At 65.5% G+C, this 25,337-nt stretch overlaps 1 protein-coding gene across 10 annotated transcripts in view; it reads right to left on the reverse strand.

Annotated features, from left to right (window-relative positions):
• The window catches only part of NAV1 (neuron navigator 1), a 227,319-nt gene that overhangs the window by 2,612 nt on the left and 199,370 nt on the right, over positions 1-25,337 (reverse strand). For 8 of the 10 annotated variants that reach the window (XM_075910183.2, XM_075910185.2, XM_075910182.2 and 5 more), the window contains 24 exons: positions 24,101-24,239; positions 23,261-23,558; positions 21,573-22,266; positions 20,228-20,671; positions 19,843-19,884; positions 19,074-19,222; positions 18,300-18,470; positions 17,438-17,490; positions 17,170-17,193; positions 16,983-17,060; positions 16,156-16,239; positions 14,691-14,802; positions 13,541-13,662; positions 8,741-8,937; positions 8,265-8,436; positions 7,687-7,861; positions 7,373-7,464; positions 6,470-6,565; positions 5,798-5,957; positions 5,308-5,543; positions 4,673-4,827; positions 4,231-4,302; positions 3,159-3,355; positions 160-278 (listed from right to left, as the gene is read on the reverse strand). In XM_075910183.2, coding sequence (XP_075766298.2) covers positions 160-278; positions 3,159-3,355; positions 4,231-4,302; positions 4,673-4,827; positions 5,308-5,543; positions 5,798-5,957; positions 6,470-6,565; positions 7,373-7,464; positions 7,687-7,861; positions 8,265-8,436; positions 8,741-8,937; positions 13,541-13,662; positions 14,691-14,802; positions 16,156-16,239; positions 16,983-17,060; positions 17,170-17,193; positions 17,438-17,490; positions 18,300-18,470; positions 19,074-19,222; positions 19,843-19,884; positions 20,228-20,671; positions 21,573-22,266; positions 23,261-23,558; positions 24,101-24,239 — 4,081 coding nt within the window. The remainder of the gene's footprint in view (positions 1-159; positions 279-3,158; positions 3,356-4,230; positions 4,303-4,672; positions 4,828-5,307; positions 5,544-5,797; positions 5,958-6,469; positions 6,566-7,372; positions 7,465-7,686; positions 7,862-8,264; positions 8,437-8,740; positions 8,938-13,540; positions 13,663-14,690; positions 14,803-16,155; positions 16,240-16,982; positions 17,061-17,169; positions 17,194-17,437; positions 17,491-18,299; positions 18,471-19,073; positions 19,223-19,842; positions 19,885-20,227; positions 20,672-21,572; positions 22,267-23,260; positions 23,559-24,100; positions 24,240-25,337) is intronic. The other 2 variants (XM_089773600.1, XM_089773596.1) reach the window with 1 other exon arrangement.

Genomic DNA, 25,337 nt, shown 5'->3' on the forward strand with positions numbered 1-25,337 from the left:
AACCCCCCTATCTCTGACCCTCAACAGAGCTAGCCAATCTCCTGGCTGTGGGGCGGCTCAGGGCAATTCCTGTGATCCCAGACCCCCCACAAGGGCGGGGGTGTTGGAGCCCTGGGTCTGCTCAGCCCACGCTTGGCCAGACGGGGCGTTGGCTGGTACCTTTATCCCATCCTTTGCCCCCTCCTGCAGGTAGGGGATGATGGAGTTATTCCACAGGTCAATGAACCAGGTCCGGAAATCCTCAATCCCGATGGGGCAGGACAGGAAGAAGCAGGGACCTGCAGGAGGGCAGGGAACAGAGAGGCCAGTGAGCCGAGCAGACAGTCTCTCTCTCTATAAATAACCCATATAAATAACTATGTCAAGTATCAGAGGGGCAGCCGTGTTAGTCTGAATCTGCAAAAGCGGCGAGGAGTCCTGTGGCACCTTAGGCTGTGTCTAGACTACACGCCTCTGTCGGCAGAGGCATGTAGATTAGACACATAGGCAAAGGCAAATGAAGCCGCGATTTAAACGATCGCGGTTTCATTTACATTTACATGGCTGCCGCGCTGAGCCGACAAACAGCTGATCAGCTGTTTGTCGGCTCACGCGCTACTCTGGACATTCCCCCTGTCGACATCAAAGCCCTTTGTCGGCAGCCCTGGTAAACCTCATCCCACGAGGAATAATGGGGCTGCCGACAAAGGGCTTTGATGTCGACAGGGGGAATGTCCAGAGTAGCGCGTGAGCCGACAAACAGCTGATCAGCTGTTTGTCGGCTCAGCGCGGCAGCCATGTAAATGTAAATGAAACCGCGATCATTTAAATCGCCGCTTCATTTGCCTTTGCCTATGTGTCTAATCTACATGCCTCTGCCGACAGAGGCATGTAGTTTAGACGTACCCTTACAGACTAACTGCAGTGTAGGAGCATAAGCTTTCGTGGGCAAAGACCCACTTCGTCAGATGCATGTAGTGGAAATTTCCAGAGGCAGGTATGAATATGCAGGCCAGAATCAGGCTAGAGATGACGAGGTGGATCCAATCGGGGAGGATGAGGCCCACTTCTAGCAGCTGATCTGGAGGTGTGAATACCAAGAGAGGAGAAGCTGCTTTTGTAGTTAGCGAGCCATTCACAGTCTTTGTTTAATCCTGAGTTGATCGTGTCAAACTTGAAGATGAACTGTAGCTCAGCAGTTTCTCTTTGAAGTCTGGTCCTGAAGTTTTTTTTCTGCAGGATGGCTACTTTTAGATCTGCAATTGTGTGTCCAGAGAGACTGAAGTGTTCCCCTACAGGTTTTTGTACGTTGCCATTCCTAATATCTGATTTGTGCCCATTGATTTTTTTACATAGGGACTGTCCAGTTTGGCCGATGTATATAGCAGCGGGGCATTGTTGGCACATGATGGCAGATATTACATTAGTAGATGCGCAGAAGAATGAACCAATGACAGTATGGCTGATCTGGTTAGGTCCTGTGACGGTGTTGCTGGTGTATATATGTGGGCAGAGTTGGCACCCAGGTGCCATATAACTATGTTCCTCTCATAACACAAGAACTAGGGGACACCAAATTAAATTCACAGACAGCAGGTTTAAAAACAAACCAAGGGAAATATTTCTTCATGCAGCACACAGTCAACCTGTGGAACTCACTGCCAGTGGATGTTGTGAAGACCAGAACTTTAACAGGGTTCAAAAAAAGAGCTAGATAAATTCATGGAAGTTAGGTCCATCAATACTTATTAGCCAGGATGGGCAGGAATGGTGTCCCTAGCCTCTGTTCATCAGAGGCTGGAAATGGGTGTCAGCGGTGGGATCATCTGATGATTCCCTGTTCTGTTCCCTCCCTCTGGGGCACCTGGCATTGGCCGCTGTGGGCAGACAGGACACTGGGCTGGATAGACCTTTGGTCTGACCCAGTCCGGCCGGTCTTATATTAGTGACCCAGGGAACAGGGCAAAAAAAATCACCCACCCACAAACGCCAAGAATATCTGGATTGTGCCGGGATGGAAGGGGGCTGCTTTCCCAAGGCTCTTCAATATTTCCCAGGACTTTTTAGGATTTTTAAAATTATCAAAATCCGAATTAAAAAGTGGGCTCTTGGAATCTCTGGGGCGCCCCAACCCTAGCTGCAGCTGACGAGTTGTTGTAATAACGGTTTCTGGTACCGATCTTGATAAAACGGGCAACAGGAAATCCCCCCCCACACAAAGTGCCAGGATTTTTGTGAAAAATGTTTGTTTTGAGGAGGGAAAAGGCCATTTCTCAAGGAAAAAACCAGCTTGGAAGGTCAAAAAAAACAAACAAAAAAACGTGTCTCAGCACGGTCTTAGTTCTCCAACTAGCTGGGCTCTGAATCCCCGCCCGCCTCACCGCCTCGGACTCGGTCATGTGACTCTCAGAAGTCTGCCTCTGAAGGCGGGACTTCCTCCAGGAGCCGAGCCAACCAATTAAGCGAGTGCAGGGGGCTGGCATTGCTGCCTGTTTCCATGTCATTGGTCGGTTTGCCAGTGACCCAGTAGGCAGCCAATGGGAGTTGAGTAGAGGCTAGAAAAAGCAAAGCATTTAGTCCCACCCCTTCCTGTAGGCTCCTCCCCTCTGGGACAGGTAAGACCAGTGGCAGAGAAACCACCTGTTAGGGGAGCTCCACGATAATCCCGAGTCTGCTCTGTGCCCTGTCTCCACCCTAAGGATGCTAAGGACTAGTCGATTCCCACGCCCCCACCTCGCCCACCTTGCTGCTCTATCAGATAGAGGCAGCAAAGGGGGGAGGGTACTTCAAAGTGGCAGAGTTGCACAGCTGAGCCGGGGATCAGCTGTGCGGCACTGCCCCTTTGAAACGCCGAGGTGGTGTTTTAAAGGGGCAGCACAGCATGGAGCCCAGGGTCCATGGGGAACCGAGTCCCCTGCTGGCCCCGGGCTCCAGGCTTCACTGGGGACTCTTGTGCATTTCAAAGCAGGCACCCGCTTGAAAGCAGGGACGTCCCTGGGCTGCGCGCGGAGTTCCGCATCCCTCCTTTGACATGTTCGAGAGCCCCTGCTGGAGGAATGCGGAAGGGCCTATCGACTAGTCGAGCAGCCAATGGAAATTCCATCGACTAGTCGAGGAGCGAGGTAAGCGCTAGTTAACATCCTTACTCCGCCCAGGCCTGCCGGCCGCCCCCCACTCACCAATGAGGAAGTCCGAGGTGCTGTGCTTCTCCAGGAAGGTGTGCAGGTGGTACCACAGCTTGGGCACCCAGTCCAGCACCCGCAGCAGCTCCACCCGGTTGGCATTGACGTCGCTGTCTGACTCGAGCAGCTTCCGGCGCAGGTAGCGGACCAAGAAGCCATTGGCCGGCTCCACGTTGTTCGAAAACGTCAGCATCCTGAGCGGACAGGGAGCACTTACCTCCTGGCACAACGATACACGCCCCCCCCCCCGCCTCCTCCCCAGGCATGTCCCACCCACACCTCTGGGCCCGCCCCAGCTCCCAGGGACCCCCAGGCACTGTAGCCCCATCCCAGGGACCCCCCCCAGGCAATGTACCCACCCACCCCAGCTCCCAGGGCGCCCCCCCTGCACTGTACCCCCCCCAGCTCCCAGGCACTGTACCCCCTGTCCCAGAGACTCCCCCAGACAATATACCCACCTGCCTCAGCTCCCAGGGCACCCCCCCTGCATTGTGCCCCCCCCAGCTCCCAGGGACCCCCAGGCACTGTACCCCTGTCCCAAAGACACCCCCTGAGCAATGTACCCCCCGCCCCAGCTCCCACGGCGCCCCCCTGCACTGTACCCCCCCGCCTAGCTCTCAGTGCCCCCCAGGCACTATACTCACCAGCCCCAGTTCCCAGGGCCCCCCCAGGCACTGTAGCCTGGGCACCAGCCCCACCATGCCCCTACACCCCCAGCGGCCTCTACAAATTGAACCCCAAGTATCAGCCACGGGCCCCCCGCACTTCTCAGGGCGCTGCACCCCCAGAGCTTCCTGGAGTCACTTCACGTGCTACAATCCGGCCGTGTGGGGTCCCAGTGCACCCCCAGAGCCTGCCCCGGGGTCGGTCTGTTCCCCTGGCCTGCAGGAGCAGGATGGGGCCTGTGCCACATCCCAGTACACAGCATCACCCCCCTCCGCAGCAGCTTGAGGCTGGGTGGGGCAGCCAGAGGTGGCACCCGCAGGGGACGGAGTCAGGCCCAGGGCAGGCAGCGGAGAAGGGAGCAGCCGCTCTGTGGGGGCCCGCAGGGGAATCTCGACCCCGATACCTGAAGCTGAGGTGCAGGCCGTGGTTCGGGGTCATCTTCACGGGCTGGTTGGTCGTCCCGATGATGTAGGGGCTGGGGGAAGAGACAGGGGCCATGGAACTCTGCTCCCTGCCTTGCTGCCCGCTGGGCCCGGCCTGGGGCGGGGGCAGGGGCAACGGTCCCACTGACTCCCCTTGCAGGCGGGAGGAGAGGCAGGCCTGTGCCCCCCCATCCTGTGGGCCCAGAAAACACTGCCCAGCCCCCTCCCACCCCGTAGGAGACTCGGGTGGGATGCTGGCTCTGGGCTTGTCCTGTCTAGGAGAGGAGGCCCCCAGCTGAGACCCCGCTGGGCGCTCACGGGGAGGGGGCTGCGGCAGGGTTGGGGGCTCGGCCACCATTGGTGCAGCAGGCAAGGGGCGGGGCCGGCAAGGGGCGGGGCCGGCAAGGGGCGGGACTCTCTCACCATTTGTGGTACTTGCAGGTGAGGGCTCCGTTGACAAGCTCGCTGATGGAGCCGGCCTCGCTGAGGTCATCGAGGAGGATGACCAATGGCACGTCCCCGATGCCCGTCTCCCGGTCGATCTGATTGGCCAGGTTGGAGAGGTACAGCTGCAGGTCCTGGGATGGAAGAGCAGGAGTAAATGGCCCGTCCCAGCAGGGAGCGAGGGGCTGGGGCTGGGGCAGGGGGGCCGTGGGATGGGGCAGAAGAGCACGGAGAGCAGGGGGGACCTGGGGACTGTGGGTGGGGACTGAGGGGTGCGGTGGAGCGGGGGGGGCAGGGCTGGCTGGGCTGCGGGTGGGACCGAGGGGTGGGCAGGGCTGGGGGGGCAGGGCTGTGGGTGGGACTGAGGGGCGCGGCAGGGCTGTGGGTGGGACTGAGGGGCGCGGCAGGGCTGTGGGTGGGACTGAGGGGCGCGGCAGGGTGAAGGGGGTGCATGGCGGGCTGGGCTGCGGGTGGGACCGAGGGGCGCGGCAGGGCTGGGGGGGGCAGGGCTGGCTGGGCTGCGGGTGGGACCGAGGGGCGCGGCTGGGCTGTGGGTGGGGTGCGAGGGGCGCGGTGGAGTGGGGGGAGCCGGGGCCGGCGCCCGGAGCGCTCACCTTGCAGGACTGCTGGTGCATGTGGAAGGTGTTGACGACGCCCTCGGTGACCTCGCGGCCCGAGCGCTCCACCAGGTACTCGGCCAGCCGGTTGGTCAGGTAGGTCTTGCCCGTGCCGCTGGGCCCCGAGAGGATGAGGCGCCGGTGCTTGAGCAGGAGGCTGATGTAGTGCTGCATCATGGGCTTGGGGATGAGCGTCTCGAACACCAGGCTGTCCACGCACTTCTCCTTCAGGCCTGGGGGGGCGGGCAGGGTCAGCGCGACCGGCCACGGCCCTTCTACCGGGGCCCTGAGGGCCCCACATGCCCTGCTGTGGCCCAGTCCAGCCCTTCCCACCCAGGGCCTGCTACGGGAAGAAGGCAGTGGGGGAAGAGATGGGGCCTGGTGCCCCAGCCGGCCCCTCGGCCCCACTCCTTGGGCAAACCGTGGCCCCCAGCGCTAAGGCCAGACCCTGCCTGGGGGGTGCTGGCTCTCCCCAGCCAATACTGGCCTTTGAGCACCACGGCAATGCTGGTCACGCCCCTCCGGCAGGGAGGCAGCTCCGGGGGCTCCGTGTCCAGCACTCTCTTCACGTGGCTGATGCTGTAGCCGTGGACGGACTCGGTGCTCAGCCCCAGCGTGGCGGCGGGATCCATCTTGGTGACGTAGTCCTGGCAGAGAGGGGCAGCGCCGGCGCTGAGCTCCCTGGGCTCCCGGCTGGTGCCCCTCAGCCCTGACCCAGAGCCCCCGCACCCGCCCAGCGCAACCAGACCTAGCCTGGGCGTGGCCCTCCCACGGCAGCGCCAGGGCACCCCGCTGGGCTGGCGCGAGACTCCTCCTTGGCACGGGGCAGGTCCAGCGCTGGCCGTTTGGGGGCCACTGGCCAGGGTGGAGCTGGGCCCCAGCAGTACCACGGCAGGCACCTTGCTCCCTGGGCTGAGCGCTGCCCGAGAGATGCCCACGCCGCCCGGCTGGCCGGAACGGACCCCCAATCCCCACGACTCGCTAAGCATCCGCTCCCTGCTCCCACCGATCCAGCCCGGGAGCTTCCCGGCTCCCTCCCCTGGCTCGGAGCAGCAAGAGCAGGTAGGGCGGTGGGGCGGGGCAGGGCGGGCTCCCTGGCACTGCAAACCTCCATCCCCGTGAGCGTGGAGGGGGGAGCCGGGTGTGTCTGCGTCCGTACCTTGAACACCTGGCAGACGACTTCGTCCAGCGTCTTCCAATCCACCTTCCCGCTCACCTTGCTGCAGCCCAGGAAGAATTCCTGCTGCTTTAAGTCCTGGGAGCCAAAAGCGACCACGGCGTAAGCCGGGCTGGGACCCCCGCAGTGGGCCCCGTCCCCGCCAGCCACGGGACACCCCCCTTCCCCCCACGGGCCCCGTCCCCGCCAGCCACAGGACACCCCTCCCCTCCCAGAGGCTCCATTTCCGCCAGCCACGGGACACCCCTCCTCCTCTCCGCGGGCCCCGTCCCCGCCAGCCACGGGACACCCCTCCTCCTCTCCGCGGGCCCCGTCCCCGCCAGCCACAGGACACCCCTCCCCTCCCAGAGGCTCCATTTCCGCCAGCCACGGGACACCCCTCCTCCTCTCCGCGGGCCCTGTCCCCGCCAGCCACGGGACACCCCTCCTCTTCTCCGCGGGCCCCGTCCCCGCCAGCCACGGGACACCCCTCCTCCTCTCCGCGGGCCCCGTCCCCGCCAGCCACGGGACACCCCTCCTCCTCTCCGCGGGCCCCGTCCCCGCCAGCCACGGGACACCCCTCGTCCTCTCCGCGGGCCCCGTCCCCGCCAGCCACGGGACACCCCTCCTCCTCTCCGCGGGCCCTGTCCCCGCCAGCCACGGGACACCCCTCCTCCTCTCCGTGGGCCCTGTCCCCGCCAGCCACGGGACACCCCTCCTCCTCTCCGCGGGCCCCGTCCCCACCAGCCACGGGACACCCCTCCCCTCCCAGAAGCTCCATTTCCGCCAGCCACGGGACACCCCTCTCCTCCTGGAGGCCCCGTCCCCGCCAGCCACGAGACATGCCCCCCTTTCCTGGCGGGCCCCATCCACCTGCCCCAGCCAGGGTGCCCCAGGGATCCTTACCCCCTTGATGATGTGCTGGGGTGGCATGCGCACCACGATCCGCAGCGTCACCTCATCCTTCTGGGCACCAGCCGCGTCCATCGGCGACAGGTCTGGGCAGGGAGCGGCAGAGTCAGCCCCGCCCGCTGCAGGGAGCTAGCCCTGCCCATCAGCCTTTTGCCTGCCCCTATGTCCACAGCCCTGGGGGCTCCGGCTGACCCCAGCCGCAGCAGAGCCCCTCCAGCGAGGCAGCCGGCCCAGGAGCGGGTTGCTGCGCCGGGCTGTGCTTGTGGCACGGAGGCCCCGTCCCCAACGCCCCCGGCTCTCCCCCGTACCTGTATCTGCCAAGCCGGGGCTGAAGGAGTGAGCCAGGGCGAGGCCCAGCGAGCGCCGTGGGGAGGAGGCAGCCGACGTGCCCCTGACGTGCCCGGGGATGGAGCCCGGCACCGACGAAGGCCCCGGGGCCACCTTGAGCCGGTCGTTCTCGGCTTTCAGGAGATCCACCTCCAGCTGCGGGGAAGGCCGGGGTTAGCGCGCAGGGATCCGAGCCCTTCAGCTCCAAGCACCCCATCCCGTGCTGTAGGGTGGTTGAGCCCCAGTGCCATGAGAACTGCCATGCTGCCAGACGGAGCGGAGCCCCGCCCCCGCCGGCACCAGCCCCGCCCCTGCCGGCACCAGCCCCGCCCCCGCTGGCACCAGCCCCGCCCCCATCAAAAGCTATAGCCACCCCGAGTGCTCAGTGCGCCCACTCCCAGCGCAGACGGGGGTGGGCGGCCTCCCCGAGCCACGTGCCCCACCAGGCAGACGGCTGGGACGACCGGCAGAGGCAGGCCAGGGGGAAGAGGCCAGGGCCGGCGCGCCAGGCCCCTCTGTGGTGGGTCCGTGGCTCCGTGGCCCGTGGCGGGGCCCTCACCTGCATGTTGTGCATGGTCTCGCGCAGCTGGTCCAGCTGGTGGGCGGAGTTCAGAGCCTCCAGCCGGATGTCGGTCAGTTTCATCTCCTTCTCCCACAGCTCTGAGCGCAGCTCCGAGACCTCCTTCTTCTCCGGCTCCTCCTCCTCCTCCTCCTCGTTGGCCTGGAAGAGCCTGCACCCCGGAGGGGGAGGCGAGGGACAGTCAGTTCCGCTGGGTGGGGCTGGCACGAGGTGCGACCCTGGTTTCTCCCCAGAGCCCACTGCAGGGTCCAGGCAGCAGCCAGGGACTGGTCCTGCCTTAGGCAGGGGGCTGGACCAGATGACCCCCTGAGGTCTCTTCCAGCTCTATGGTGGCCCCGTGCCCACTCGACAGCAGGGACAGCCAAGCGGGCTCCTCCACCCCCCGCCAGCAATCCAGCAGGAGCAGCAGCGCCGGCTAAGGACACTGAACCCCCAGGGCCGGAGCCCGCCCTTACTCGGTGGCGTCGATGCCCACGGAGGAGGAGTTGGAGGACTTGATGGAGGGCGAGGCGGTCTCTGCGGAGCCGTGCTGCAGCTTGGGGGAGGACGGGGCGGAGGAGTCGGGGGTGGCGATCTCCTCGATGTCCGAGTAGGAGGAGGCCGACTTGGGGCCCTTCTTGATGCTGAAGGCCTTGTTGAACGAGCTCCGGAGCTGCAGGAGAGAGGCATGGGGCCCGGAAGGGTTAAACCTCGCATCACCCCAGCTCGGACACCAGACGCTGCCCCCATCCCGACCCCGGCTCCGGCCAGCGGCACTCTCGGCTCCGGGACCGATGCCACAGCCACCGGGCAGGGAGAGCTCGGTCTTGGGTTCTCCCCCAGCCCTTCCGCTGGATGTCCCTGGACCTGCCAGCGCATACGGCGACTGCTCCACCCGCCCTCCCCGGAAGCGCACTGTGGGGCTGGCCCTAGGGCAGGCCGACCAGGCGGTATGGGGCAGCCCTTTGCGCCTGGGTAGAACGCAGGAGTCACTCCACCTTGCCCAGCACCCGACCCCAGGCCCGCGGTTAGCAGCGTTCGGTCCTGCCGCCGCGGCCTCCTCTGGCTACTCCTCCCCACCAGGGGCGAGGGGACTCTACCCCTCAGGGCCAGCTGCACATACTGGGGTCCCTGGACCCAAGTGCCACGGCAGGATGCCCCCCATGCTCCGGCATCCGCTGCTGCTGCTCAGACCCCCACCTCCCTTGCTGCTTCAGACCTCAGCTGCAGCAAAATCAACAGGAGGGAGGAGCCTGAAGAGCTGTGCGGATGGGGGCCCGGGTACCGCACATGGTGGTCGTAACCCCAGATGGAGGAACCCTGCCGGCGAGTGGCTTTCGGGAGACACCCACGGCAGCCTCTTGGCTCCGCCCCCGTGCCCAGCCCCACACGGAGCCCATGGCACCGCCCCTGAACCCAGCCGGGAGAGGGGGCGATGGATGCAAAGCGAGCTCAGCCCTGCACCTTCGAAACCCTGCTACCAAGAAGGAGAAAAGCCGGGAAGCCACCCCCTCTCCACGGGCAGGTCCCTCCGCGCGCCGCGACCCGGGGGCACAACCAAGCAAGGAGCAGCAGAGGCAAGCGCGGCGCTCGCCAGGCGGGGCGGTGCCCGGTGCTGGAGGCCCGTCTGCGTTGCGCTCCAGGGGCAGCGGGGCCAGGTCCCACGGGCAGGCCCTGGCAGCGGGGGCGGATACGTTCCCTGCGGGCCAGCTCCTCCGTACCAGGAGGCGTCCCGGGACACGCCCAGCCCTGTGGGACCCTGCGGGTTTAGGGGTGTCCCACCACGGGAGACCTTGGCCCAGCCCTCCTTTGGGCACTCGGATATGAAGGAGCCGTGAGATCCAAACCCACTTCTGGGGCCCCCTCCCTGCGGTGGGAGGGCAGCGTGGGCTAGTGGGGAGAGCGCTGTGCTTGCGGGGGGAGGGAGCGCGGTCTCCACCCTTCCGCCCTACGGGAGGCCCAGCGGGCTGGTGACTGCGCAGGCTGCCTGCCCTGGGACAGCTGCCAACAGCCGGGGTGCAGACGGGAGATCAGCCTTGGGCCCCTGATGCAAGATGCCCCAGCCCAGTGTTCTTTGGGAAACTCATTACCAGCCAATCACCGTCCCCGAGCTACGCCCGCGGAAGAGGATTGGCTGCCGAGGGCTGGAGCTGCCCCTCTCCGAAGGGGCTGGCCCGGGTGGCCTGTTCCACTGCGCAGGGGCAGGGGACAGCCTGGCCGGGACACGGCACGGTGGTGGGCGTGGGCCGTCCCACTCCCCTAGAGCCCAGCGTGGCTGTGCCGTGCCGGGCAGCGGGTGTAAGGGCCAGAGAGCACAGCCCTGGTCCCTGCAGGCGAGTCTGTTCGGCCAGGCCAGGCGGGTGACGAGCACACGTCCTCTGCTCTGACGCCCAGCGCCCCCTCCTGCAAGGCTCACACCCGTCCCGCTGGACTCAAGGGAGCTGCTCCTGTGGGGGACCCAACCCAAGTGCCTGGAACCCCGCCCCAGACGGCGAGGGCTGAGAGGGCTCGCGGCCCGGGCCCAGCGCTGCAAGAGCCTCCCTAGCAAGGAGAGCAGGGTGCTAAGCCGGGACAGGCCCGATGGGCATGCGGGAAGGAGCATGCAGCATGCACACAGCGGGGCGTACGACACAGACACCGACCGACCGGGGCGGGGATGGGGAGGTGACTGAAATGGGGGTGCCGGCTGCCTCCCTCGCGGTGCCACCCCAACCCCAGACCTCATCCGCACAGGGCGCGGCTTTCACAAGGACTGCACAGCGCCAGCCCCCCCCCCCCCCCCCGGGCATCGCGGGGGCAGCCCCAGGGGCCATGTCATGGGACTGGTGGTCGGCCTGCTGCCCTTTGGGCCCTGGCTCTGCAGCGCGCCTGACAGACGTGTGTGGGCCAGGCCCTTCCTGGGAAGTGCAGGATTTGTCTGCTCCCCTCAGAGCCAATGCAAAGCTGGGCACTTGCACAGCCGGGTTGGGCCAGCAGCCAGGGCTGGCGGGCGAGGCAGGGCGGACAACCTGGCTGGGGGGGAGGCTGCCTGCCGAAAATGGGGCATTTTGGAGGGGAGGAAATCAGAAGTCTGGGACTGAAATATTTCGACTCTGAAATGCTGCCTCATGCGCCTCCGCCCTTCGTGGCCTGGGAGCCCCAGCTGGACTACAAGCCCCATGATGCATGGTCTCTGGCTACACAGCTGCTGATCCACTCCGCCCCCACCCTCCCAGGGCTCCTGGAGCCAGTGAACTGTTCTGAAGCTCCAGGAGGGCAGGGGAGGCGATGGGGCAGGAAGAGGAGGGGCGAAGGGTGTCAGATGTCCGGGGATTTAAAGGCGCAGGTGACTTTTTTTTTTTTTGCTCACCCAATTTTTTCCCCCGACACGTTTTATATATTTTTTAAAGTATCTGGCAACCCTAGGCGGGGCAGGAACCAGGGCTTGAGGGGAAATGGAGGCAGTGAAGGGGCGTAGCTGGGGTGGGAGGAAGTGAAGTGGGGCTTAGGGCGGAGGTGGGGGTGTCCAGCGTCCCCCAGCTGAAGGGGAAGTAGATGCCTATATCTCGCTTTGCATTGTGGCAACTGCGTGGCCGCAGTGCATCATGGGAGATGTAGTTCGACTGGCGGGTTGGGGGCTCCCTTAAATACAGCACAGTCTCTGCGGGCTCTTTCCCAGGATTGGGGGGCTGGGCTGTGCAACATGTACCTGGCTCCCACTGCGCATTGCAGTTCCCGCCAAGGACGGCCTTTGCCCTCCCCGGAGCCAGTCAGCCCACGGAGAGATGGGGGACTCTACCCTGACTTAGGGCCTGAGCTTGCAGCCTGCACAAATCTGTGACTATGGGGTACAGGACACTCTGAGCAGGCTGCAATGCAAGCCTGGCACCAGAGCGGATCGTGACCTGCCTGCAGCCCCAGAGGGTTGGGCCCCACCCACAGGGTCTCCCGCAGCCCCAGAGGGTCGGGCCCCACCCACAGGGTCTCCCCCAGAGGGTCGGGCCCCACCCACAGGGTCTCCTCTCACAGGGTCGCCTCGCTCCCCCCCAGGCTCCTTTGGAGTGGAGCACACGAAGGACTCAGAGAACCGCGTCCTCCCGTCCTGTTGCCTGCCAGCTCAGTGAGCGCGCGGGGAACACGCCCAGGACTCGGGGTTGGTGCTACCTGTACGAGGTCCGCAGAGGCCTGGAAGGGCAGGTGGTTTCGGGGACGGGAGGGAGCGTTTCTGGGGTGTTCCTGGCCTGGCCAGCGGCAGCAGAAGGCCTCCCACAGGGGCCGACCCGGGTTCAGGACGCTTGGGCTCCCTCGGGACTCGCGTCTCACCCCGAGGAGGCCGGCCTGCAGTGTGACTAGCCAGCGGGGGTGCCTGCTTTGCAGGGCTCCCGGTTCGGACTCGGCAGGCTGACTTCCTGCATTTCCCCGGCTAGAGAGCCTGGCCCAGACACTGCTGCCCTCAGCCCCACGGCTCATGGCCGAGACGTTCTGCCTCTCTGAGGAGCAGGCCCAAAGGCAAAGGCAAATTCAGGTACCAAGTTTCCAGGGCCTCCTGGGACAATGCAGGCCCACGAGCCCACCTCCCCTTGGCCAGAGCCTGCTGGGGGCTGAGGAGCGAGCCTGAGCCAGCCTGCGCGGCGCAGGACCGTGGTCCCAGGTGGATGGATGGAATGCTTGGGTTCATGAGCATCGCCCTGGGCGGGGGGCAGAACACGGGGGACGAGGGGGCGGAGGGAAAGGCATGAGACTTACCTCATACACCTAGAAAAAAAGGGTTGGGGTCAGCGTGGGGGGGAGAAAGAACAAAACAAAGCAAGAGACTTAATCACACGCTCAGCCCAGAGCTCTGCCTGCACCCCGCTGCTGGAGCCAGAGCACGGCTGGGCCCCCCCCCCCCGACCAGGCCAGCCCTTCCCTGCTACCTGAGCGACCCCCGTGGGGAGTCCTGGCACGGGGGGCTGCCAGGCTAGTCCCTGCCCTGGCCAAGCGCACCTCTCCAGGCTGCTCCAGTGGGGGATGGAGGGGAAGGGAGACCAGGTCAGGATGGGGCACAATTACTGGAACAGGGCGGAGAGCTCCTTGGGTGGGCTGGGAGCTTTGCCCAGCCAGCAGCTTGGCCCTGAGATCCGGAGCCAGCAGAGCACTTCCGAGAGGCAGGCCCGGCATGCGGTGCCCCCCCGGGGCAGGCAGCGAGGTGCTGACCTGGGGCCCCAAGGACCCAGCCCCCGCCGCAGGGGCATCCTGTGCGCTAGGAGCGCCGCGCCCTGGCCAGCCCCTGCCGCGAGCTCCCCCCGCCGACCTACCCAGCTCTTCTTCTTCTTCTTCTTGGCGTCGGCATCCTTGCCGCTGCCGATGCTGGAGTGGCTGGTGATGCTGTTGAGGCTGGAGATGCTGTCGGAGGAGTTCTGCCTCTTGATGCGCAGCTCTGGGGCCCGCGGGGAGACGACAGAGAGAGGCTGAGACCCTGCGGGCTGGCAGAGAGCCCCCTGCACCATCCACCCTGCTCTGCTCCCTGGCAGAGAGCGTTCTCCATAGCGCTTCCCTGGACTTCGCTTCCCGCTCGGCTAGTGCCGCTGGAGGGGCCTCATCTTCCCCTCGGGCAGGTCTGTGCTCCGAGACAGTTTCCCCCACCCCACCTCACCTGGGTCTAGAGCATTCTTTTTAATTTGGGGGGGTAGAGGGGAAGGACCAGACTGCCACGGTGGGGAATGAGGGCAGCACACAAGCCAAGCTATTGGTTCAGGCTCTCGGCAGACTCAGGCAGGCAGATCTGCGTCAGTTACACTTGGCTCCGGCTTTTAAAGCACCAGAGGAGCTAGAAACACACGTGGGACAAGAGCTGCGATTCCTGCAGCAAAGGGCCTGGGTTCCCTGGAAAGTCCTGCCCCCAGGCTGTACGAGTTAGACGCGGCGCTTCAAACGCTCAGCCCCAGAACCTGGGGGAGAGTTCCCCGGTTATTTTGGCGCTGGGCTGCCACAGGAATCCAAGGGGGCTCAGCCCCCTCAGCGCACTGCAAGTCCTGGCTTTGGTGTTGCCATTTACACCCTCTGTAACTGACAAGCCCCTCTTGGTCCAGCATCTCGCTGCCACAGGAGATGCTGGCAGACCACACCGGGTGCTCGGGTTGCAGGCCAATGCTCCTCTGGCTCAGTGTGACTCTCTCCTCCCCGGGCTGGAAAGAGGCACGCAGGCATATTGCACCAAGCGCCCGAGGCCCAGGCGAGCGGGATACGGATCCGACACGCGCCAGGGCTCCCCGTGGCTGCAGAGGTGGGAGAGGCTGTTCCACGCTGGGGCAGGAGAGTTCTCCCTTGGAGAAAACACAAGGCAGAACCTCTCCTTTCTTCCCTGGCCCGGGGCGGCTCTGGATCCCCTGCCGGGAGGAGCACGTAGCCCAGGGGCCAGATTACAGGCCTGGCGCTGGCCCCACAGCAGCCCGGCCCCTGGCTCACCTTTGGGCGTGACGTCAGTCCCGTTCAGAGCCCCTTGGATCACAGCTTGGGCCTCTGAGTTCTTCTTCTTCAGGAAGTCAATGGTCTCCCGCAGGTCCAGCAGCTCCGTGTCCTGGCGGAAGCAGCACACGATGGATACCCCTTGGCCGGAGATCCCGGGACCCCTCGCCTATCGCGAACCTCTGCGCGCAGCAAGCACCTCTCCCCCAGCCAGGACACATGCCAGCGCCTTGCTGAGGGCCCGGCGGCTACCAGCCCCAGGGCTCATAGCCAGCGTCCTGCAGGGTGCCCAAGGGGAAAGGCAGGTCCTGTCACTGCCCGGGATGACAGCAGGGCAGCCCACGGCCCGGGCTGGCCCAGAGCCAGGGACCCAAGAGGAGAAGGCCAGGCCCAGCAGGGACGAGTGAGGGTGTTACGTGTGGGGACAGATGTGGTCTCCAGTCGGCCCCCAGGACACGAGCTCCCCCAGGATCAGCCCGAGGCACAGCCAGGCTCTGGTGAGGACATAACAGGCTCTGTCCCCAGGAACATCAGAACGGCCAGGCTGGGTCAGACCAAAGGTCCATCCAGCCCACTGTCCTGTCTGCCCACTGTGGGCAGTGCCAGGTGTCCCAGAGGGAGTGACCAGAAGAGGGACTCATCACGTGACCCCCCCCATGTCACACCATCCCTGCCCACCGTGGCTAACAGCTATTAATGGACCGAACCTCCATGAATGTATCTAGTGCTTTTTTGAACCCTGTTGAAAGCCAGGACTTTACAACATCCTCTGGCAAGGAGTTCCACAGGTTAACTATCCATTGAGTGGAAAAATACTTCCTTTTGTTCTTTGTAAACCTGCTGCCTATTCATTTCATTTGGTGACCCCCAAGTCTTGTGTTATGAGAATAAATAGCATTTCTTTATTTACTTTCACCACACTGGGCGTAATTTTATAAACCTCTATCGTATCCCCTCTTTGTCTCCTCTTTTCTAAGCTGAAAAGTCCCAGTCTTTCTAATCTCGCCTCATATGGAAGCCGTTTCATATCCATAAGAGGTTTTCCCATCAACCGCAGCTGTTTCTAGTAGGCTGGCTGGGGCACTGTGGTGCGCGGGCCTGCTCCTGAACCAAGTGCCAGCGGGCCCATGGGGTGGGTGCTCTTTGGGGAGATGAGATTCCCAGGGAGCTGACTGCAGTGTTCCCTGGAAGCAGTGGGCTTGGGCGGCCACCCAGGAGAGACTGAAATGGCACCCAGCTGATTAGCAGAGCTCCCCCAGCTGGCAGCATGTGTTTCTAGAGGTGGTGCACAAATGCACAACTTGGTGCGCAGAACAAAATTTATTCCACCCATGGATAGAAAAAGTTAGAGGGAACACTGGCTGACAGTGCCAAGGTCTATCCCCCAGCCCTGCAGCTTGGGGGGTGCCAACACCTGCTGCCCGGCGCCCCGCCAGCTGCCCAGCTCTCCCTGCACAGCACCCACCTTCTCTTCCGCTGTCTCCGCCAGCTGGCGCAGCCGGGACGTCATGTTCACCAGGCTCTGCTCGAAGGCCGCCACGAGGTTTGCCTGAAAGGTAACAGGAGAGGGCGTTGCGCTCAGAGCACGGCGGGGAGCCCAGCTGCCGGGGGAGCCCCCAGCCGGCCCCACAAGTGCCCATGTGGGGGAGCAGGCATGCGGCATTCCCCAACACCTCCCAGCACGCTGCTTTGCTGCCTGCCCTGCCCAGAGCCCTGGCACGCCCAGCGCACAGAGCGGCCGCAGAGCCGTAGTGGGGAGGAGGCTCCCCCAGCAAAGGGGGCCGGGCGCGGAGGGAACGCAGACCCACCGAGTCTAGGGGAGGTGCCATGGCCGGGGTGGGGAGGTGCCTGAGCACGTGGCCCTTGTGGGAGGGTGCCCCTAGGCTGCGTGGGGCTGGGAGGCTTTCCAGCTCGGTGCCCGCCCTGGGGCTGGCTGCTCTGACCCCTGCGGTCCTGACCCCACAGGCCAGAGCAGCTGCGCTCGGAGCCCCCCTGCCACCCGGTGTGTGGAGCCTTCCCGGGCTGGCGTCCTGTGTGCAGCGAGTAAGGCAGGGGCGTGCCCGGCGCCTGGTGCGACCCCCCACCCAAAGCAGAGCAGGGAGGGCTGTCGTAATGGGCACCTTCCTGGCCCCCACTGCACTGCTCCCGATCCATCTCCTCTGCCTCCCTCCTCCGGCTCCTGTCCCTGCAGCCTGGCCTCTGCATCTCAGCCCTGCCTGCCCCCTCCGCCACGGCCCTGCGCCCGGGCACCCTGGGACTGCCCCCATCCCAGGCGACCGGGGCTGGACTCACGTTGGCGGACAGCTGGGACGTGAGGGTTGCCACCTTCTCCTGGGAGGACTCCAGCTCCCGGCGCAGCTTGCGGATTTGCTGGGGGAGAGAGAAGGCAGGAGGGGATCACGGCGGGGCCGGGCGCTCCCCCCCTCGGGGGCCAGGGGCAGGCGGTGGGGGCGAGCGGAGACACGGGGTCTCACCGTACCTCGGACTGCATCCTCTCCTCCGCCTGGCAGAGCGCGGCGCAGCAGGAAGGAGAGACAGACAGAGGCCAGCGTTAGGAGGGGGGGGGGGGGAGTGAGGGGCAGACAGGTAGAGGCTGGGGCTCAGAGACGTGCACAGAACGGAAACCCCCCCGGGGCTCCTCCCACAAGGCCGCCCAGCCAGCAGCTCGCTCCGCCCACCTCCGTAAGGCCCGTGGGCGCCCCCCCCGGACATGCAGAGAGCGGGGGACGGGCGGGGGGAGCTCTTACTGAGGAGTAGGTAGAGGACGCGCTGGAGGCCAGGGACAGCACCGATCCGTGAACTGCAACAGAACAAACAGGCCTGAGTCCCAGGGCCCCCCGAGGCACCGGGAAAAGGGGGCGAGCGCCAGCTTTGTCGGAGGGTTCCGTGGGACGCCACAGCCGGGGATGAATGGGGAGGGGAGGGGTAAGGCAGGGGGCAGGTTCCGGGCAGCACCGCCCAGCCAAGCTCACGCTGCTGTAGAGACCCCCTGAGCAGGGCCTGCCCACCCTCACGCCCCTCCCCACCCTGCCGAGAGCCGGCTCAGCGTCACCACCCCGTTCTACACATGGGGAAACTGAGGCACGGAGCGGGCCTGGCCCCAGGTGACAGAGAAGCCCAGCCAGGAATGGCTTGACTCCCAGCCCCACGCCTGGCCCGTGGCGGCTCCGTCTCCCTCCAGGCTGAGCCTACGAGATTCGGCCCAAATCCTCCTTCCCTGGCTCGCGTGCGAGGCCCTCGTGCGAGGCCATCAGCAGCGCCATCCCCACAGCAACGTGCCAGGTGGGTCCCAGCAGCGTCCGCATCCGTCTGCTCATCGGGGGGCACAAGGGCTAGGTTCCCAGCCCCCCCACGGAGAGCCGTGAAGGATCCTCCCCCCAGGAACCTGGCCTTGGGAGCAGCCGCAGCAGCCGTTGCTCACTGGGGGAGAGATGCTTGACCCCTCCGGCTCGCTAGCCAGCAGGAGTGGTCCTACCCTTCCCCCCCGCAGCAGGGGATGTTTGGGTGCCAAGGATCGGAGCACACCGCTGCCCCAGGGCTGCGAGCAGGACGCCCGGGGGGTGGGAGGGAGGGAGCCATGCTACCCCAGGTCGGAGACCGGAGCCTCACCGTCGTCCGTGGGGTCCCGGAAGGAGCCCGAGCGGATCATGCCCTTGGGCCGGTCTGCCAGGGAGAGGGTGCTGCCCGTCTGGGAGGTGCTGTAGAGCTCGAAGGCGGAGTCGTGGGTGGGGATGCTGTTGGAGCGGGTGATCCGCGGCGCGGCGGCCGAGGTGGGGCTCACTGCAGGGAGGAGGCAGGGTCAGCAGCGGGCCGGGGCCCAGCGGAGCGAAGCAGCCGGAGGGTGGGGCGCAGAGGGGCCTGAGGCCATGGCGGGTGTGGGGGGGGGGGAGGGGGGAGTGGTGTCCCACACTGGGCTAGCGTCTCAGCTCGGTCAGGATGGCGAGACACGAGCGGACACATCCCTGCTTAGCCGGCCGGTAAATCCAAGTTTGCCTCCCCCCTCCCTTGCCCTGGGAGTCCCGCTCACCCTCCGCCCCACTGGGGCTAAGTTAGTGCAAGCCTGAGACTCCCCTGCCGGCAGCCCCGGCCTGAGCGACCCCACCGCCTTGGTGCAGCGGCTGCCAGAGAGCAAGCCGAGGGCGGGCGCCAGAGGCCACCAGCTTAGCAGCGTCCTGGCCAGCCGGAGGGGCTGGGGCCGGCACTTGGCGGGTGTTCCCTGCCCCTCGTTTCCATGGGCCAAGCCAGCTCCGCTCGCTGGGGGCACACAGGCCAGGCTGTGCCCCTCGGGCGCTGCAGACGGGCAGAGCGCCAGGGACTCAGCTTTCCATGCGCCGATTTACACCCACAGGGGGTGTGGCCCCAAGGCGGCCACGGGAAACTGACCGATATTGGTAAGCGGGCCTTTCCCGGCCAAGGCCACGGAGAGGGCAGCAGGGGAGGGCAGCTCCGAGGGGTCGTCCGACTCCGGGAGCCCGCCGATCGTGTGGGAGTGTCGCCGCTCCTTGGTCTCCTCTTGGGACTGGAGCTGGTACCTGCCAGGGCGAGGGAGAGATCGGCACGGTGGCACCTCTCGCCCGCTGGCCCCAGCCAGGGCAAGTGCCAAAGGGCCATTGCTCCCGCCAAGGCAAAGCCACGAGGCGACACGGGGCCAGACTGGGTAACTGGGTCCCCAGCTAGAGCCTGGCGCCCACTGGGGCTGGGTCCCCCTCTTGCTCCGCAAGGCTGTGACAAACCCAACGGGGGGGGGGGGGGTTGCCTGTCTCCGCAGTATCCCGCGTTCCAAGGGGGTGGTGTAGCAAGATCCCCCCCCCCCCCCGCCTCCAGCCCTGAGGCACATCCTGCTTCCCGGGACAGCACACGGAGGCCACACAAGGGCGGTGGTTCCACGTGGCAGCGGAATTCCCGAAGGCCCTGCCTGCTCAGAGGGCAATATTCTGCCCTTGCTCCCAGGGGCTCTGGGCAGTGGGGCTTTCAGGGCAAGGGGCAGGCCTAGCACTAGTCTAGGAAACCCAGGGTCAGTTCCCTGAAGTGTCATAGGGGCCTTGGGCAAGTCCCTTAGCCTCCCGTGGCCACAGGCTCCCAGCGCTAATGGAGGCCTAGTACCCTGTTGCCCGTGGCTGGGAGGCCCCTCAGGGACGGCCGGGGCACTTACCTCAGCCCCTTCTTGGGCAGCGTGTTCCGGTCGCGGCTGGTGCTGGGGACGGAGAGACACACGAGTCACGGTTGGCTGGGGGCGGGGGAGGGGGAGTTGCCGGGATGGGTGTGGGGCAATGCCCAGCCGGGGGGCAGGCCGGGCTGCTGGCTTCCCTGGAAGCAGGTACCAAAGCGGGGGGCAGGACTGGAACCAGCTTCCCCAGGGGGCGGAGGGGACTCTGACCTCACAAAGCTGCCCACACCAAGGCTGCCAGGTGCCCCAAGGGCAGGGTGATGGGGACTGGGGTTCTGTGACCCCCAATATAGCCAGGAGGCTCTGGAAACCCATCCCCAGATAGCCAGGCCCCGGTTCCTGCCCACGTGCCCCCCTCCTCCGGCGGCACCTGTCCAGATGTGCAGTTCTGGGGCTGCCGGTCCAGCCTGGCTCGTTGGTCTCCTCCTCTGTGCCGACAGAAGGGGCGGCGTCGGGGGCAGGGGCGGTGGCGCTGCCCCCAGGAAAGGCACTGGGCAGGCTGATTGGCATCTGCAGGGACTCCATGCTGCGGTGCAGGCCTGAGAGCTTGGGGTACATCCTGCCCTCCTTGGGGACGCTGAACCCGCTCATGAGCTCCAGGCCCTGGGAGAAGCTGGCGGAGTTGATGTTGAGGATGGGGGCAGGGCTGGGGGTGAAGCAGGGTGGGAGGTGCCCGGTGCCCACGTGCAGGTCCTGCCGCTTGCTGGCGTGGGGCGGGGGCAGCTCGCTGGCGGAGGGCAGGTCCAGGCTGTTGGAGTTGACCTTGTCCAAATTGGCCAGGGAAGGGGGCTTCACGTAGCTCTTGGCGGGCGCCCTGTGGGAGCATAGAACCGAGAGAGGCTGAGCCCGCAGAGGGGAGGAAGCTCAGCTGTTCATCTGGCTGCCTGACAGGGCCTTCCCCCGCCCCCGGGGGCTCCCCCCCTGCACTGGCAGTGTGGGGGCCCAGCCCTACAGCTGAGACCTGACCGACCCTCAGGGAGAGGGATTAAAACAAGGCACTCGCCTTGCCCTGACGTTAGAGATGTCTCTAGTTTCACCCCCACTCCCGTGGGCGCTCACCGGCCCCAGGCTGCGTGCGCTGGGTGTTTCTGTAGGGCTGCTGGTTAGGGCCAGGCAGCTGGGATCAGCCAATAGCAAACTGCGCCAAGCACCATCGGGTCAGTGCCCATGGCCGAGCCTGGGGATCTGACCCGTTGGGTGTCAGGTCCCTTTGTCACGTACCCAGAAGGGAAGAGCAGGGCGGGGCAGGTTGAACTGGTAAAAAAGTCTCCCCCCAAGAAACTTCCATTTTCCAGCCGCAATTTTGAATGTGGACAAATCTCAGCGGAAAGCCAAGAATATTTTACTTGGAAAGATTGCCCCAATGCCTCATGGGAGTGGTAGTTTGCTGCGTATTCCCATTCTCCATGATTTGAGACTCCCAGGTTGGACTACATATCCCATGATGCACTTCAGTCTCACCTCTTGGAGAGAGAGAAGACACATGCCTCATGGGAGACCCTGGTCACAATGCATCATGGGAGTTGGAGTCCAGCTGGGGCACCCAACCCATACGCAAGAATGGGGACAGGAGATGACTGAACTACAACTTCCAAGAGGCCTTGTGGCAAATATTGAACTGTACAGGGTTTGCACGGGAAGCCAGTTTAAAAGGAAAACGTCTGACAAGCCCAGAGGGAAGAGCCCTGCAGAAGTGAGATTTCCCGGGCTCCTACCTGAGTGGCGTAGGGGGCAGCTCGACCACTTTGGCAGGAGGCGGGTGGCTGGCTTGGGCCTTGGGGGTGCTTTCGGGGGAGCCGATGCTCTTCAGCGAGACGCACTCGGAGTCCAGGGCCACGGCCTTGGCTTTGGCTTTCTCCTTCTCGCGGTCCGTCTGGTTCACTGGGGCAGGCGTGCTCCGGCTCGCGCCGATCTTGGAGGGCTCCTTGAGCCGGGACACCGAGATGCCCCCTTGCTTGGTGCTCAGGAGGCTGGGGTCGATGCTGCTGCTCACCGGCCGGGTCCCGCCACGCCCGCCCGTCACGCTCATGGAGCTGGATTTGGCCGGCCGCGGCAGGCTCCGGTACTGGATGTTGGAGCGAGCCCCGGGGGCCAGGAAGCCGGGCTCGCCGGCGTTGGAGACGTCCAGGCTGGTTTTCCTCCCATTGATGGGTTTGACGGGGATGCCGGAGCTCTTCTGGATCTTGCCGAGCGTGGCCGAGCCGCCTGCCTGCATCACAGTAGCTGTGCCGGTGGCGGGAGGCGGCTTCTTGTAGCCGAAGGAGCCGGAGGTGGAGGGCCGGGTGAGCCCCGAGGGAGGCTTCTTGGCATCCCCGAGCCGATCCCGGCCAGCATCGGAGGAAGAGCGCTGCAGGCCCGCGTTCTTCACCGCCAGCTTGCTCTTGTCCGTGGCTTTGGCCTCCGGCTTGCCTGGAGGAGCAGAGAAACGAGGTCACAAGCTACAGAGGGGCTTGGAACTGGACTCCCCCAGCACAGAGCAGGCTCCTGTGCCTAAGAAACTTCACCCCACCAAGGAGCTACTCTGCAGCCAGCCTGGCCGCCACCTACGTTGAAAGTGCCTGTTCCAAGGACCAGATGTGAGGAGAATCATCTAACAAGCCCCGGTTCTTACGCGGCACTTCTCAACCACTGTGCTTTACCAAGGAGGCCGCGATGGCCGTCCCTACTTGGCCAATGGGGAAACTGAGGCACAGAGGGACCAGTTAGTCACCGCAGCCAGGAAGAGAACCCAGGTCTCTTTCCACAGGGCCATGCTGGAAGAGGCAACCAGGCCGTTCAACACGGCACTCTGTGCACAAGTGCCAAGCAAAACCAGCCCCGTATCACACCACGCTGGCAGGGCACCAAGTCCCCCAGAGCAGAAGGCTGCAGCCGGGCCAGGGGCATGGCCACTGGGCCACACTGAAGATTTACACTCCCCATGCGCAGCAGAGCCGGCACATGCCCTGTTCTGTTGTTCTTGCCCACGGGAGGGAGGCACAGCAGGCCCCGGGGAATGGCTGAGCCCGAGGCAGGGAATACACGGCTGGGAACCGGCCAGCACGGCCCCCGAGCAGGTGGGACGGACTGGTCTTTGCGAGCTGCCAAAGGTGCCCCGCAGGGACAGCTGCATGCACATGGCTTGGGCGACCCCTCGGTGGGTTGGGCCCCCCCACGCTTCCTGCCCAGGGAGGGGCGTGCGACCCCTACAAGGCCCCAGACCGTTCCCATCCCCAGACTGGTCTTGGGGATCGACTGCCCCGCCCTACAGCTCAGAGAGCAGCTGGCTGCCGTGATCCCCGCACCAGCCACCAGGGGGCGCCCCGAATCCAGAGACCGGGCCCAACCACGGCCCTGAGGCTGGTGCGCCCCCTGCACCCGCCCAGCCTGAGGGGGGGGGTTGCGCCCCCTGCTGCAGCCTCACCTGCCACCTTGAGGGTGCTCTGGGCCGTGTGGGTGATGGGCGAGGTCACCGCCACGGGGGGCGTCTTGCCCTTCTTCAGGGACCCCGGCGGGCCCAGGCTGACGGGTTTCTTCGGCTCGCCTCCCTTGGCGGGCGCCTCGTCGCAGCTCTCGGCCCGTTCCCGCCGCCACTTGGAGCCGTGCTCCATCTTGAGGCTGCCGCTGTCGTAGTCCAGCTTCTTGGGGCCTTTCTCCTCGGCCTCGCTGTACCAGCTCAGCCCGCTCTCGGCCAGCGAGCGCTTCTCCGAGTCCGTGCGCAGCTGCGCGGGGCGGGGACAGGGGTGAGGGGGCCGCTCTCCGCCAACCCCGCCCGCCCCGGGGAGGGACCGGGGTCCTGGGTCTCTTCCCAGCTCTGCCACTGACCTGCGGCGCGTCCTCACCACTGTCCCCTTCCGTGCCTCAGTTTCCCCCGCTGCAGAGTGCTAGAGACCACGCAGGGAGGCCAGGAAGAGACCCCAGGTGCCCAGACTCGAACCCCAGTGCCAGGGCCACAAAGGCCGCTCTCATTCGGCTCCTGTCCCAGGGTTGGAGGCTAACTCCCAGGGAGAGGACCAGCCCCACACTCTGATGGCCCAGGGGCCTCAGTAACCTACAGCAGACAGGGCAGCCTAGCTGGAGCCAGTGGGGCTAAGCCAGCTGCCCCCCTGCAGCCCCACGTGGGGTGAGATGGCAGGTCACAGACCAGTTCTCAGCCAGCAGGTGCCCATGTGGCCAACGCTTCCCCTTCCCACTGGGGACACGGTCTGCCCGTTGCTAGGCCGGCTGGCCCCACCCCCTTTGGGCACAGACCGCCGGCACGTACCGCTATGGCCGAGTTCCTCCGGGACGCCGTGGGGCTGGACGGGAGGGAGTTGAGGGAGGAGCTGGCGTTGAACTCTTCCGAGCTGAGGTTGTCGGAGGCATCGCTGAGCCCGCTGCTAATGGAGCTGCTCTCGTCCCAGCTGGCGCAGGAGAGAGACGGAGAGCGTTACTGCCGTGCCCCCCAGGGCTCCCTGAGACAACACAGCCACGCCCCGGGGGAGCCCCACACCCAAGCCTCCCAGCTCCGGGATCTGCAGCTCGGGCCTGGGCCTGGCTCAAGAGCTAGAAGGAGGCTCGGAGAGGAGCAAACAAGCTCCCTGCTAGCAGCCTGGTGGTCCCCCCTCGCTGGAGGGCAGCTCTCCCGGATGGGCCGTGAGCTGGGAGTTCGGGAAGACCAGCAGGGAGTGGGACGCTCCACAGGCGGCGCTCCGGCAGCCCAAGGGTTAACCCGCACCCGGCTGACTCTTGTTGGACCTTGCTGGCCCCTCCGCAGAGCTCAAGGTGCAGGGTGGGTGGCTCAGGGGCACCCGAAGCGCCGCAGGGCCCTGAGCAGCCCCATATCCCGGGATCTCCTCCTACCGCCCAGCAGGAGGCCATGAGGTGGGAGCCGCAGGGATGTTTAGAGCAGGTCTTACATTTCCAGCTGACCCACAGACCCCCTTGCGCACGGAAATCACTCCCCCCCCCCGGTAGGGGGCTGCCCATGGCTCCCTCTCCCCCAAGCAGCCGCCCGCATGGCCAGTGCCGGGCAGGGCAGGGGCTAGCTCCGGGGGCACATGCCCTGGACGAAGGCTTGTTGGGCCAACAGAGCGGAGCCTGCCAAGGGCTGGAACAAACCAGCTATCGGCGTCCCAAGGGGGGCTGAGCTCTTGGGAGAGCAGCCCCAAGACGGATACCCCCAGCCCCGCCCCCTCTGGCCTCCCCCCGCGGCCAGGCTACCCAGGCAGACTCCTGCGCCCACCTGGCCTCGAGCGCTCTCCGGCCTGCCAGGCAGCAGCCGGGGCAGGGCAGCTCGGTGCCTCCCGGGTGCCCAAGCCCCTGCCCAGCAGAACTCGCTCTGGGGGGAGCCGGGCGGCAGGTCCTGGTGCCCCCCCCCGCCCTCCCCCCCGCAGGCCGGCTCAGCCGAGCGTGCGGAAAAGCCCGTCTCCCGGCTGCCCGCAGTGAGCGAGGCCGGGCGGCCCCGGGCTGGGGTGGCAGCTGCCGTTTCTCCCACAGGCCCATCCGGCCATGGACCCCCG

This window comes from Pelodiscus sinensis, chromosome 27 (assembly GCF_052426305.1).
Source record: "Pelodiscus sinensis isolate ZL-2025 chromosome 27, ASM5242630v1, whole genome shotgun sequence".
NCBI lineage: Eukaryota > Metazoa > Chordata > Testudines > Trionychidae > Pelodiscus > Pelodiscus sinensis.